Source organism: Leptodactylus fuscus, chromosome 8 (assembly GCF_031893055.1).
Source record: "Leptodactylus fuscus isolate aLepFus1 chromosome 8, aLepFus1.hap2, whole genome shotgun sequence".
Taxonomy (NCBI): Eukaryota; Metazoa; Chordata; class Amphibia; order Anura; family Leptodactylidae; genus Leptodactylus; species Leptodactylus fuscus.
In genome coordinates, this window is record NC_134272.1 from 67,538,289 (window position 1) to 67,554,475 (window position 16,187).

Genomic DNA, 16,187 nt, shown 5'->3' on the forward strand with positions numbered 1-16,187 from the left:
ATAACTATAACTTGTCCCACTTTTCTAGTGTGGGCTATAATAAAAAATTTTCTGCCCTGCTTGGCTCCCTTTTTTGAAAATCGGGTGCCGCAAAACAAAAAAAGTTGCAATTTTTTACGCAAAAATACAGGCATATTTGACAAAAATTGTGACTTCATCTTGCCTTGTATGCCAGAAAGACATTATAAATACAGTCTGTGTGTCAATGCCTACAGATCTGCCTGCTGTTAAGAATAATCTTGTTTGTACCCCAAAGTTCCCAATCCTTTCTGATCACGCCCGATCGGCACAGCTAAAGGGCCCATTTCTAGAGAGAGCAATACTGACACAGGTGGAAGAGAACGGGAATGGATCTGTTTAGTGACATCAAGCAGAAATCCTGAAAATGGTCAGGAAACTAGGAATTTGATGAACTTTTTGTTTTTATGTAGATTGTGAGCCCCATATAGGGATCACAATGTACTTTTTTTTTGTCCTATCAATATGTCTTTATAGTATGGGAGGAAATCCACACAAATACAGAGAGAACATACAAACTCCTTGCAGATGTTATTCCTGGCAGGATTCGAACCCAGGACTCCAGCGCTGCAGTGCTAACCACTGAGCCGCCGTGTTATCCCAGCATGCTGTAATATTGTATAGACATTGTTCCACAAGAAATTGCGCTGCATAACTATATCAAATCTGAGTTAAACATGGACACCTCCATATGAAGATTCAGTACTCCCCTCACTGATTTCATTCACCTCCATATGAAGATGCAGCACTTACCTCACCAATCATATTCACCTTCATATGAAGATGCAGTACTCACCTCACCAATCTAGTTCACATCCATATAAAGATGCAGTACTCTCCACACTGATCTCATTCACCTCCATATGAAGATGCAGTACTCACCTAGCCTATCTTGTTCTCCTCCATATGAAGATGCAGTACTCACCTCACCAACTGTTACCTCCATATATAAATGCAGTACTCACCTCAGCAATCTGTTACCTCCATATGTAGATGCAGTACTCACCTCAGCAATCTGTCACCTCTATATATAGATGCAGTACTCACCTCACCAATCTAGTTCACCTTCATATGAAGATGCATTACTCTCCTCACTGAGCTCATTCACCGCCATATAAAGATGCAGTACTCAGGTCACCGATCTGTTACCTCCATATGTAGCTGCAGTACTCACCTCACCAATCTGTTACCTCTGTCCCAACATTGTCTGACTTTCTTTTAGTCTCTGCTTCCTGTTCCTTTCCTCATACTCTGGTTCACTTAGCCAATCATTAGCCAAGGTGGGTCACTATATTGATTTTGACCCCTTTATATTAATGTCATGGCAATCAGCTGATCACCACAGGTCCCACTTTGTTGGAGAAAGTCTTAGCCAACTTCTGCAGGTGACGTGGTATTACATGGAAAACATTTAGATGAATGGCGGGGGTATTACAGCTATTGAACCAGGTCGTGGTGCCTGAGGAGGCCCAACATAAAACAGCAGTAACATAAATGGCTCAGGGTATTGTAGATGATGTGGACCCCAGAACCCAGGAACTTCCATATATGCCTCTGGCTACTGGTATACAGATTCATCCCTTTATATCCTCACAGTTCTATTCATTATATAATAACTATAACTTAAATGACTATTAAAATTTCAGTGTCATATAATCTTTCAGCAATGCATGATACATAAAAGGGAGGCAATGATGGGGCTGCCTTACTTTTTAGGCTGATATACAGTATCTACACTGTGGTAGGTGACTATTAGATATAACATCTTATACAACGATACGTGGATGCTGAGCAGTTATAGCTGATGTTATAATTCATTATAAGTCATTTATCTGTTTAATACAGATATTATTTTCTAGCAGAGCCATAACAAAGAACCTTGAATTGTATTGTCATGACACAGCATCCACCACTAGGTGGCAGAGTAGTCAAAGCCTAGGACTAGCCCTGATTGTATAGAGCAGGGGCTGAGTTATGGAGAAATCATTGGCAGAAGGAATGATATTACATAGAATAAGGCCTGCTTCTGAGGATGCACAGCAGATTTATGAAGCACGAATGCCTAGTATTACTCTCTGCGAGCGACAGCCCTGCTGCTGACTTCACACATCCATGTGTCTAAGTTCTATCATTCCTTCTCCTCCTTATCGTTCTATGCTATACAAGGCCGCTTTACTATTTACTTTGTCATTATGTAAATTGATACATTATAGTAAATTATAGGCATTTTATTATTTTCTTTCTTCAGTTCCACATTTACTCGTATTGTGTTGAATATCCCCAAATGTAATTTTGTTGCTAACAAATTTCTGAAAAGCTAAAATGTTCCTATAAGACTAAAGTGAATGGAGAGCCGGGGTTATTTATGTACTAGGAGCAATAGGAACGGAGACTCCTGGAAATGGGGCTCATTAGGAGTCTGTGATGGTTCAGTGCTCTTAGGTTACTGGTAGTCACTGGTGCAGTGTGGGAATGGCTGGGTCACTAAGTAATGCTCGTATACCTACTATGGTCTATGTAAGATATAGCAATAAAGGTTAGGAGTGTACAGGGTTTAATCTGAAGTTTATCTATCTCTCTATTTATCCATTCAGCCAATCACCTATTTATCTACAGTCTATCTGTTAACAATCACCTAAGTATTATCTATTCTCTATATATTTATGCATTATCTATCTATCTATCTATCTATCTAATAATAATGATACATCTTTATAGTGTCTATATATTCTGCAGCAAACTTTACAGGTCTTGGGGTTTCTTGTACAGACAAAAAAGAGATCATAGTGTAATCTGTCTCTCTCTCTCTCCTCTTATCTATTTATCTACTATCTGTTTAAGCATTTAACAGATCTATGTATCTATCTACTATATATTATCTTTCTAGCTAGCTCTTATCTATCCTTCTTATTAATTATGTATAATCTATCTACAGTATTTTCACAGTATCTGTCTGTTCTCTATCTATCTCTCATCTATCTATCTGTCTGTCTATCTCTATTTCTATTTCGCCCTCTCTCTCTTTCCGTCTCTTTATGGTACAGGAACTATCAGGCTAATTTTTTACTGACACCTACTGGACCATCTGCTAACCTGATAATCATAAAATATGACATTTGGAATACGACATCCTGAAACTACTACTACTACTACTAATAATACTACCGCTACTATTGATAATAATAATACTACCACTACTACTAATAATACTACTAACTACTACTACTACTACTACTACTAATAATAATAAAAATAATACTACCACTACTACTAATAATACTACTATTGCTACTACTACTAATAATAATAATACTACTGCTACTATTGATAATAATAATACTACCACTAATAATAATGATAATACCGCTACTATTGATAATAATAATACTACCGCTACTATTAATAATGTTAATAATACCACTACTAATAATATTACTACCGCTGCTACTACTATTGCTAGTAATACTACAACTACTATTGATAATAATAATGTTAATAATAATTCTACCGCCACTACTACTAATAATACTACTACTATCGCTAATAATAATAGGGTAAGGGGGTATCGTCACTCCTTGGGGAGAGACCACCTGACTTCCTAATTACATCATGGAAGATAGATTTGCATATTATTCCCATAGTCCCTTGCAAAGTGGAGTGCTAACGGCTTAATAAGTCTCCACACACCTATATGGTGGTCTCTCCCCAAGGAGTGACGATACCCCTCTTACCCTGTCTAAGCCTCTCACCTCTACCAGGTTAGTCTTCTCTGCATCGGGCTAACGAGATGCAATAACATCGAAACGGCCGTCCTCGGTTGAGAGACTATAAAGGGGATAAACCCTGCATCATTGCAAAACAAAGTCCTCTTGGAAGGTCGAGCATGATGTTAAAGGGAGCAGCCATTATTGAACCATATCACTGAGATTCTGTCTTCCTAATTACATCAGGGAAGACAGGCTTGCACATTCCAGTGACCGCCCTCTATTGGTTTGCAACACTGAGGCACCTGACTTCCTAATTACATCATGGAAGACAGATTTGCATATTCTTCCAATAATAATAATAATTAATTACTGCTACTACTGCTACTGATATTCATAATATGGCTACTAATACTAATACTATTGCTAATAATATTACTACTACTAGTGCTACTATTTCTTCTACAGCTACTACTACTACTACTATTACTGCTACTATTAATACAAGTACTACTCACATTACTACTACTGATACTACTACTACTGATACTATTACTACTACAAGTTCCTTCACTTTCGACTACAGAAAAGCATGACCACTAAACTATTTCTATTGACTGCAGTTCTGAGAGGACGGCCATATTCTTAGGAATTCTTTGGTCCATGCGGCCATTGCCCCCAAAATTTTAAGACCAGTTGATAAACTCATCGACTACGGTTTCTCGAATGTTTTCTCTGTGGCGGTGTGCTAATACTGGTCTGACATCTGACCAAGGACCAGAACTATCATCCAGGAAATAAGTAGAAAAAAGTGACTGACAACTGCTTGTAAAACATCTCTTGCTCCACAAAGTGTGGTTGTGAGATTGTAGTTGTGCCATTATTTTACATGTAATATTGTAGCGCACTAATACTATTATAGAGACCTGGGTATTACCTTCAGGAGAATGTTCTTACCTCTTTATATGTGTTCTTATATGTATGATGCGAGTTCGCCGTGTCCTTCAGAGATTGACTTACCTGTATCTTTAGTTATTTATTTTTTGTAGCTTTTGTGTTGCAGGGACACAACATATTTGCCAACTTGTCCTCTCCGCAGTACAGCGACCTCATGCAGCTTCTGAAGCAGTCTATTCTCGCCACGGACATCACACTCCATTTTGAGTACGTATGCACTTTCTTGACTTTTTTCATCCGAAGTCATTTGCTTTTTTGCTTTTTCTTTATAAAACGACTTAAATTTTACTTTGACAGTTTCCTTTTACAAAATTCCTGATATAATCTCTTCACGCCAGAAGATGGCGCTGCTGAGCAGCCTTTGGTTGACCTCATAGGAGTGAAATTTAAAGGGACCGAGCTGCTGACGTCCTATAAATGATCGACTTATATCAAATATAGCAAGCTTTAGATGTGATAGGGTAGCAGCCGGCAATGACTTATTATGTGCTGTGTACAGTATACTGAAAAGAGTAGGAATAGAGCAATTCATGCTGTCTGATGTTTCCTAAAATGGGGCACTCCATCTACTTCTGTAGTCAGATAGAACCAAGTAGGGTGCCCAGCTATAGGGGTCAGGCATCACATAGTGTGATAGTATAGTATCAAGTACTGCAGGCTGCAAACCTGATAAGTGATGTTAGATATATGTGTGCTTGATATTGTGTTACTGTGTTGTATTACGTTGCTAAAATGGCCATCACATGTCTGTTTTTCGCAGTCATGTGAATAAGTCCTTAGGCTAGTTGCAGACGACGGTGATTTAAAAACACTGGCTATACATGGGGGACCCTGGGACTTCCCTGTGTGTCACCCGTGCTTTCATTAAATGAATAGCAGCCATGGAAGCATGGACCGCAAAATAGGACAGTAATAGGACCTGTCCTAACTGATGTGGCGCAGACTGTCAACCCGCTCACAGGACGTGAGTACGGACCCAGAAAAGAAGGGGTCTCCGCGAAATACACAGACAGCACCCTGATCCACAACATGGTTGCTTGCAACCGGCCTTACCCCTCGTTCACATCTGCATTTGTATTCCTAACGCATTTGCAAGCACTGTGCAGTGAAAGCACATGGACCCCATAGACTATAATGAGGTCTGTGTGCTTGCCGCCAGATCTCTGCAGGGAACATGCGGACAGGAAAGTACTTCACAATCTACTTTCCTGTCCACATGATTCGTGCGGGCAGCACGTGGCAAGCACACGGACTCCATTATTGTCTATGGGGTCCATGTGCTTTCACTGCACGCCGCTTGCAAATGCGTTCAGTATTCAGTTCAGGGGGGTCCCATGTGGACTTCCTGAATGGATTACCAAACGTAGATGTAAACAAGAGGTTAATCTGTAATGGTTATCTGAGGTTCCATAATGAATCTCTGAAACCAGCCGAAGTCTGAATTAACGTCTTAGCTTATAGGGGCAGATTTACTACATTCTGGGCACCACACTTGTTTTGTGTTTTAGATACAGTTGCACCTTGTTTGACAAGAGGGTATGGCTTGCTGTGATGGTGTCATGGTTTAACATGCATCAATAGATGGCGCAATTCTGTTGGAAATCTTAAACAGAATTAGCAACTCTGCTCCATTGCTGTTATAGAGGATTCAGTTGTGTCCTTAACACTTTTGGGTTGCAGATCACCCTGATGTTGAGATATGGTGACCTGTAAAAAACTCCCCATTTAATCATTGCATGTTCTTATTAGGGCCCCAGAAAGCCCCACACATTAAATACCTTACAGCTATTCCTCCCAAACACCCTGTAGAGGGGAGTAATCTGCTTCTAGACACCTCTGGCCTTGGATAATCTCTTCTGAGATGGATCAGACATGTAAATTTCAGTATACCCAATTGTGCCCTCTGCTCTATACATGTGATACATAAAATCTGGAGCAGACAGAATATAGCTTTCAGGTATTTATAATCTTCCTAAAAATGAGATAACCTATTGGATTGTCGAATGGTTACAGAGAGCGACGCTGACCCTCTGCCTGCATTAGCACTTACGTACAAAGACCATAGTATACTTACTTCTTCAAATACTAGCCAGCCCTAAAAAATATCACCTTGATATTCATAGCGACATTCCACATTCTACTGAAAGAGGCGGATATAAGTTTTATTTTTATTTTTTTTACTTCTCTTTATGATGGATAGGACATGAATCTAACACCTGTAAGAGGAACATGTCTAATAATAGACTGAAACTTCCTATTTCCCAAGACAGTATTACAATAGAAGATAACACCTCTATGGATAACACTACTGACCCACCATTGTGTTCACTCCTGACAATACACGATGTCACAGAATTTTTTTTTCTCCTCCCTGCACAGAGCATGTCTACACTAGGGTTGAGCCGATCTTGAGATTTCAGGATCGTTTTTAAAATCCGATTTTCGATCATTTTCCAGCCAATCGCTATCGCGAAATTTGCTCAATCACTGATCGGGATCTGATCTTTGTCTGAACCCTAGTCTACACTCTAAACTCTGCCATAGACCGCAATGACCTGGCACAAGTCTATTGTTACTTATGGCCATGACCATGCCGTAAAGCATATCAGTAAATGCTGTTAACAGGGCAGAGAAAAAGCTCAGGCAAGATGGCTGCCCAGAAAATAGAATTTTAAAAAATCTATAATCAGAAAATAAAAAGATTTGAAAAAATTTAAAGATTTCACTATCTGGTTTTAATAAATAAATTGTGATTTATGCCTCTTAATAAATTAGGTGCACAGTAGATCAAGACTGGCATACGTAATACCAGTCTTGATGAATTCCTGTTGAAAAGTTAAACCCCATACACATTGCAGGAACGCTGTAGTCCAATTTCTATATTTCACTTTGGATGTGACATATATGTGATCTAACTGTTATGAGACTACAACACCCAGCCTGGCTTCACAAGTATACGCTGAGGGTTGTGTTAATTTTTGCATCCAGTAGTGAGTGACAGGTTGCAGCGTGGAGCCCTGGAGGATAGCAGGACCGTATAGTGTTAGCATTAAGGCGAGAATAAAGCGTCTTGTTGCACTTTGTTTGATGGTGCATACCAAGGACTGTGCTGAGGATGTAGGCACTACTTAATGTGAGATCTACATGCCTCCTTCAGCTCACCATTTATCCGCCTCTGAGGCTCTTAATGTCCTCGTCATGCCATGAATCCGAATGAGAGAAATTAATTTTGTTTTGTGCTTATGACTTTCAATCCTATTAGCGGCATTTGTAATATGCATTTGTGTCACATTGCCGCTCGCCCCAGCCTCGCAGCATAAGCCTCTTTTATTCTCTGCCAGCAATCTTTGTATTAGCCAGAGTAATGAAGAAAAAAGCTCAAAATTCAGTCTGAAAATTGCAGCGATTTGCTATGTGCTGAGACAGCCTGTTTGTCGTTTGAGCGGTTTTTACATTACACACATGGATTATGCCAATGTCAAATCATCATTCAGTTGTTCGGTCGGAGCAAGATTATTCATTTCTGGGGGAAAAAAAAAATTCCCGGATATATCCGCACACACCTAAACAGCTATGCAAAAATATATTTGTTCTGGAGAAATAACAGAAATACGTTATGACTCGGCTGTGCTAAAATATACAAGGATCAAGGTTGCTGTTTTATTGGTGTATTAGTATTGCTTTTAAGAGCTACGAGTGGGTTTGAGGGCAAAAAATTGGATATTTTTCCTGGAGAACGAGGCTTATAAAAGTGCTATGTATGAAAGAGCTGCTAATATTATTATCACAGGTGTATCTACTATGTGCTATGTAACAAACGTATCTACTATGCAACAAATGTATCAACTATGTAACATGTATCTACTATGTAACAAATGTATCTACTATGTAACTATGCATGTAAATGTCTCTAGAAGAGCAGGAAGGGATCAAGAAACACCTACATGTACTGTGAGGTTCTTGCAGATAGGTGACAAGTTGCAATCCCGGGTCAATCCCTTTAGAAACCAATATACAATGATCTCCCCCTAGTCGTGGCTGCAAACAAGTAGAATTTTATATTTTAAAGAGGATTATGGATATTGCAACGACAACTGGAGTGATAGACCAAACCTCCGACTCTGATGCTTCTACTTTTCCCCAGCTGACTCCGACTCCTTTATAAATGGCTGACAGCAATGGTCAGTGTGAAGCTCCTCTAATTCTGGAAAAAAATAGTGATTGAATTCCTATTAAACTAAATATGTAAAAAGCTATGGATCTAATTCTATAGTATTAAATTAATAATTTGATAAGCAAAAATAATCATTTTATTTTGAAGCCAGAGTTGGTGAGTTTTTTCTGAATTCTGGCTCCAACTCAATGACTCCAACTCGGTTTCCACCACCTACAACTGCTAAGTAGGGTTGAGCGATCGGGATCGGAAAAGATCGGATCCCGATCAGCGATCGAGTAAATTTCACAATCGCGATTGGGTTCCGATCCTGCCCAAAAAAGATCAGGAACGGAATTCCGATCCCGAGCGTCAACCCTAGTAGTTAGACAAGTCAATATACAGTAATGGAGATGTAGCAGAGCTGAGTATATGGTAAAGCAGCGACGAAGCAGAAGAGTGAATAGTAGATAGTATCTACTCTTCTCTTTCCTCCCTGCTGTACCGTATACTGGACTCTGCTACATCTCCATTACTGTACGTTGACTTGTCTATCTACTCTTCTGCTTCGTCCCTGCTTTACTGTATACTCAGCTCTGCAGAAGCACGACACGAAGCAGAAGAGTAGCCAAGCACAATTCGTGGCAGCCCATGAGATGCCACTTAGAGAAGCTGGGCGCTTGAGTTATGCAAAAAGTGACATTTCCCATAGAGATTCTCTGTGTAGTGATTAAAAACCAATGTTTTATGGCCATTTAAGTGTTCCCTTGCTCTTTCTATGCATTCTAAGAACTTGTATGTATTTTTTGGTAACTTTCATAGCTTTTGAAAACGATCTTAGAAAAAAAAATTCCCATTAACTTGCATTAGGATCAGAATTGGGATCGGCTGAAAAATGATCGGAAATCGGATTTTAAAAACGATTCTGAAATTTCAAGATTGGCTCAACCCTACTGCTAAGTTATCACTTATCCTGATCAATGGCGGCCTGTCTGCGGACCAGTGATAACATAGACCCCAGTGGTCAGGCCTCAACTGATCACCTGGCCTAGGACCCTGTGTTCCCTGGGGATCCTACATAAACAAAGTGAAAGGTTCTACACTCTATTAAACTCTGAGTACTTAGCTTCTCTTCAGTAGTGCCAACCTCCACCTATCCCATAGAATTTAAGGGGGTGGTGATGCACATGTGTGACTTTCTCCTCTATTCATACAGGCACAAGGATCTCCTGTTTTCATGAATGGAGGAAGTCCCAGTAGTTGGATCCCCACCAAATAGAGAATTATTCCCTCATTTGTGATGACCAAGATTATGGCTGTAAAGAGAGACACATATGAAGATCTGTAGCAGAACAATCCCCTAGAAATATAATGATAATCACTAATAATAACAATAATTTATATAGCACCAACATATTCCGTAGCATTTCACAAGTCAACGTATTATATCCGTATTATATACAAATTAACATATATAAACCATACGCGTGATAGCCCTGCTCGCAAGAGTTTACAATCCACAAGAATATGTTATGAATTAATAGAATGAGATTTGAAAAAAAAAAAAAAAAAAGAATATGTTATGAATCAGTGAACAATTCTGAACATGGAAAATTGATAATTCACATAATTTTGTATATGATTTTTGGCATTTTTTACTTTTTTACATTTTTTTGTAAATATTTTAGGATTTATTTTAAATAGTTTTTTTTCCAACATCAACCAATATATATTTACTAAAGTTTCAAGGAATTAAAGGAACTTTAACCAAAAGGTTCCATTCTCATTAAAACTATGAATATCCTTTTAGGTTTTATAGATGTGTACATAGGAGTTAGCGGAATTGTCTCACATGGATAGAGGTATGTCACTGGTGGCCTGAAAATTGGACAATCACTGATCTATGAGACGTGTCAATCACAGTGACAGGGGGTTATTGCTTGTGCTTTTCTATAGATTGTGTTGCCTGGTGACAATTGTTACATTGTAGGACTTATTGTTTCCACTTCTAGTCTTGGCCTGTAGTCAGGCATTGCATCGTACATGTCTATATAAAACTGCAATGCAAGGTAACTTATGTGTTGGTTCCTGCATTATCACAACAGGCAAGGGTATATGTACCATAGGGAAAAGTAAAAAGATGGGTCCCATGCCCTTGGTAGCGAGCCTTGTAAACGTACACAGGGTTCAACCTCCCCAAAAACACAACCACAAGCCATGAGATGATAATGAGGGGAAACAATGTCTGGGATCTCCTGCCGTAACATGAGGAAAATCCTGTCCTAAAATCAAATACCATGAAGGCACATAATTTGGATTTTGGTCATGGGCTATGCTTTAGGTGTTGCATGTCCCTGACATGACGAGAGGTTTGAGTATAGGATTCCCAAAGCTCCATCTCCTTTATTTTGTCACAGCCTTATTTTGACGTCGACCCCTTCATAAATGGCGCAGCCATGGTCAGACAGTAATAGTACATTTCTTGTCACTCATTATGAAGCTAGTGATTGAATTCCTATAAGAGTAAATATGTAACAAGCCCTGTATCTCATTAATTATACAATATCAATCATTTCTGACTCCACCCAAAACAGCCCTACTGTAGGTTTTGGTCCCCTTTGGCCATGGGCCGGTGCCCTCCTGTTCAGGTGGTGGGATGGATAAGCTGTCCCTTGTTCCCATCCCATGCAGCTTATCTTATAACTAGGAAATTGCCCATTTTGCATAACCGTCCATAAATACCCTGAAATATTTTACATCTATATGTTTTATATTAAACCAGCCCTGTATTGCTTTGACATATTGCTAGTAATCCCCGCTTGCAGCCAGGGAGCCTTGTAGTTTTCTGTGATTGAAGCTGAAGTCTGCCTCCGCTATCAATCTGGAATATATATATATTAAGGCAGAAAGTGATTTCTCTTTTTTATCCAGTTTCAAACGTTGTTTTTTCTAGACCAATTTCTCCTAAAATAGCATGTTTATTTGACTTTTTCTGCTTAAAATATCTGCTTAAATTCCTGTTCTCGCTGCCATTAATATCACATGTCAGGATGACTTAATTCTAGTCATTTGGTATCAATCATGAAAAGTTTAAATAGATTTGATACATCCCAGGAGTCCCTGTGCGGTAAACACACGGAGCGCACAAGGATAGTCAATGTAAACCCTTTGTAAGGAATCCAAGGAGAATTCCAGTGGATATAACCACAGTCTGACATGGAGAGCTCATAGAATTAACCTGGTGTGTATCATCTGAATGACGCTGTAAGAATTCTATCCATGTGTGCATTATATCATTAATAATATCGTATAGATTTCTGTACAAAGTGACTATTTTCTATACTGTATGCTGTATTTACTAATATGTCAAAGTGAATACTCTACATTATTGGTAGTATTGCAGAAATGTACTACCGTGTTTCTCGAAAATAAGACTTCCCTCAATATAAGACCCAGTGCAATTTTTTACAAGATTAAATATAAGGCCTCCCCTGAAAATAAGACTTAAAGGCAGTCATTGCTATATCTATCAAACCTCACCCCCCCACTAAACATTAACCTTATCTGATCAAATAAAAAAGCTCTGACATTGTGTTTGCTGTACAAAGCACATGTAAAGGAGAGCATTGCAGCCACTGCTGCCTCCAGGGACCCTTGTGCACAGGTGAGCTTGAAGAGGCCTTCCCCCGCCGCATATGATGTCCCCGGTATACACAGGAGAGCCTGATACCGCCACTGTGCTGCATCCATTGTCCCTGTATCAGTACCACAAATGGTGGAAGCAGCAGCCTCTCCCAGCTCATCCCAGAGCTGCAGGGACAAATAAGACAACGCAGCAGTGGCAACAGGTATCAATTTTTTTGTTCAACAATAAATGTGAATTCTTGTTCATGAAAAAATAAAACAACCCCTGAAAATAAAACCTAGCGCGTCTTTAGGAGAAAAAATATTATAAGATGCTATCTTATTTTCGGGGAAACACGATAGTAGAAATTTGGTGTAAGTGGCCACAAGAAAATGGCTGCAGACACGCACAGTCAGCTCTGCCCGAAGGCCAATGGCAGAGCTGACTGCACATGCCTAGGATTTTCCATAACAGTGCAGGAAGAAGATGCAGGGAGAGGCATTCCTGAAGAAGAAGAGGCTGGCGCTGGAGATTTTTCAAGCAGCATTCGTTACGCCCCCAGTGCTGCAAGAAAAAACATTTGCATAAAGAAGAAAACCTGAAATATCACAGGAATGGCGGTGCGGACAAGACTTGTTTATTTGATCAAAAAACGCTAATGTTTAGTGGAGGGAACGGGGTGACGGCTGTGGCAATAACTGCCATTATGTCTTTTTTTCAGGGGAGGCCTTATATTTAAGCTTGTAAAAAATTGCACTAGGACTTATATTGGGGGATGTCTTAGTTTCGAGGGAACACGGTAGTACATTGCTGCATTACTAATAATTGACATATTAGTATAATACAGCATACAGTATAGAAAATAGTCACTTTGTACAGGAATCTATACGATATTATTAATGATATAATGTACACATGGATAGAGTTCTTACAGTGTCATTCAGATGATACACACCAGGTTAAGGCTATTCCTATGTGTTAATATTAAAAAAATGGGATTCAAATGATTGAATCCCTTTAAGGTTTAAATGCAATTGTAACCCCATGCCTGTCCTGTGGCAATCTAGGACAAAGTACAAAAAACCAGGAAAAGTAGTCACAAGAGTTTTTCCAAGTACACCACCACATTAAGTTTCATAAGAATATATATATATATATATATATATATATATATATATATATATATATATATATATACCTGTATACTGTCACATGAGTTTCCCTGGCATAGGTGTAAACTATAAGTGCTAATAAAAGATGTAATGTGTATTTACTAACACATTCCAGCATGTTCACACATCCTTACTCCTCAGAGTAGCGGAGACACTGTGAATTTTTTCCAAGCTGCCTTCAGATCCATTATTGTTCAGTTTTTCTCTGTGCCTTAGTGAGACAGGAGCACACATTGTGATCAGGCACAATGCCCATTAGACAGATGGGCATGAGCGCAGGCAGCCAGCAGCCCATTTATGTGTGAATGTTAAGGGCAAGATTCCCAGCTACATGAATCCTAATGGCTCCCCATTGTGTTTACAAGCCTATGGTTCAGGAAAAATGCCATCACTAAAATCCATTCCAAGTCTTGTTAACTGTTTAAGGAGGAATATAAATTTCATAGCTTCAGGGAAGAAGTTGGCTGGAATGATATTATTATAACGCACCATGATATCGGTATAGTGACATGCTTCTGCGGGTCGTGATGATCTAACAAAGTCAGAAGTTGTGTTTGCCATGAGATGGGTTCCAAATGGATTGTCAAAAGGTATCACATTGGGAGAGTAAAGAAAATGTAAAAAAAATGACCCCAGTTAGATGATATTTCTCTTCAAGATAACAACTCATTGGTCTGTCATGTACATGTGTATACTTACATGTGACGACCAATGTGATTGGTCAAAGCCATCACTGAAGGTTCAGATATTTGACCCAGAGATAGACCAACTCCTTAGCCTTGTGCACTTCCAAATGGAATGTGTATTAAAAAAAAACAACAAAAAAGTGCACTAAAGAAGACTTTACCATCTAAAGAATAACCACCGTCACCAACTCCAACTCTTTCCATACTTTAATAGGCACTGCTCTTTTGATTCCACTGTAGTTGTGATTGTCTATCTCGCCATCACCATTCCCATTTTTGATTTCTGCTAATTTAGGCACCCAATAAGTTAACTAGGCTATTTACGGTCAAGAGGGTGATCCCTGGTTGTCTTCTCCACCCACTTGAACTTAGAGATCCTAATTAGCATATTGTAGAATGAAACTAGTAGCATCTATTGCTCAGGAATGGTGGAGGTAGAGAAAAAATCCAACTCAAAATCAGTGGGGAGCTATTTAAAGGGGTTGTCCCATCACAAGGATCCTATCTTTACTGCTTGTTAATGTGGATGTAAGACTTTTTCTATATACATTGCTTCAGCAAAACTGCTTTGTTTGTCCTCTATCTTACTTTATTCAATTCATTGTTGACACATGCCTTGACTAGAGATGAGCGAACAGTGTTCTATCGAACACATGTTCGATCGGATATCAGGGTGTTCGCCATGTTCGAATCGAATCGAACACCACGTGGTAAAGTGCGCCAAAATTCGATTCCCCTCCCACCTTCCCTGGCGCCTTTTTTGCACCAATAACAGCGCAGGGGAGGTGGGACAGGAACTACGACACTGGGGGCATTGAAAAAAATTGGAAAAAGTCATTGGCTGCCGAAATCAGGTGACCTCCATTTTAGACGAATAGTGGATTTCAAATCCGGGTCATATGAGAATGTGAACTTTGTGACTATGAGACAGGGATAGCTGTACAGGCAGGGATAGCTAGGGATAACCTTTATTTAGGGGGGAATGTTATTAAAAATAACTTTTTGGGGCTCTATCGGGTGTGTAATTGTGATTTTTGTGAGATAAACTTTTTCCCATAGGGATGCATTGGCCAGCGCTGATTGGCCGAATTCCGTACTCTGGCCAATCAGTGCTGGCCAATGCATTCTATTAGCTTGATGAAGCAGAGTGTGCACAAGGGTTCAAGCGCACCCTCGGCTCTGATGTAGCAGAGCCGAGGCTGCACAAGGGTTCAAGCGCACCCTCGGCTCTGATGTAGGAGAGCCGAGGGTGCACTTGAACCCTTGTGCACCCTCAGCTCTGCTACATCAGAGCCGAGGGTGCGCTTGAACCCTTGTGCACACTCTGCTTCATCAAGCTAATAGAATGCATTGGCCAGCGCTGATTGGCCAATGTATTCTATTAGCCTGATGAAGTAGAGCTGAATGTGTGTGCTAAGCACACACATTCAGCTCTACTTCATCGGGCTAATAGAATGCATTGGCCAGCGCTGATTGGCCAGAGTACGGAACTCGACCAATCAGCGCTGGCTCTGCTGGAGGAGGCGGAGTCTAAGATCGCTCCACACCAGTCTCCATTCAGGTCCGACCTTAGACTCCGCCTCCTCCGGCAGAGCCAGCGCTGATTGGCCGAAGGCTGGCCAATGCATTCCTATGCGAATGCAGAGACTTAGTAGTGCTGAGTCAGTTTTGCTCAACTACACATCTGATGCACACTCGGCACTGCTACATCAGATGTAGCAATCTGATGTAGCAGAGCCGAGGGTGCACTAGAACCCCTGTGCAAACTCAGTTCACGATAATAGAATGCATTGGCCAGCGCTGATTGGCCAATGCATTCTATTAGCCCGATGAAGTAGAGCTGAATGTGTGTGCTAAGCACACACATTCAGC

General features: G+C 40.0%; 1 protein-coding gene across 1 annotated transcript in view; it reads left to right on the top strand.

Moving 5' to 3' along the window:
• Positions 1-16,187, top strand: part of PDE11A (phosphodiesterase 11A) — a 336,929-nt gene that overhangs the window by 277,189 nt on the left and 43,553 nt on the right. Inside the window, exon 15 of the mRNA XM_075284005.1 lies at positions 4,786-4,886. Coding sequence (XP_075140106.1) covers positions 4,786-4,886 — 101 coding nt within the window. The remainder of the gene's footprint in view (positions 1-4,785; positions 4,887-16,187) is intronic.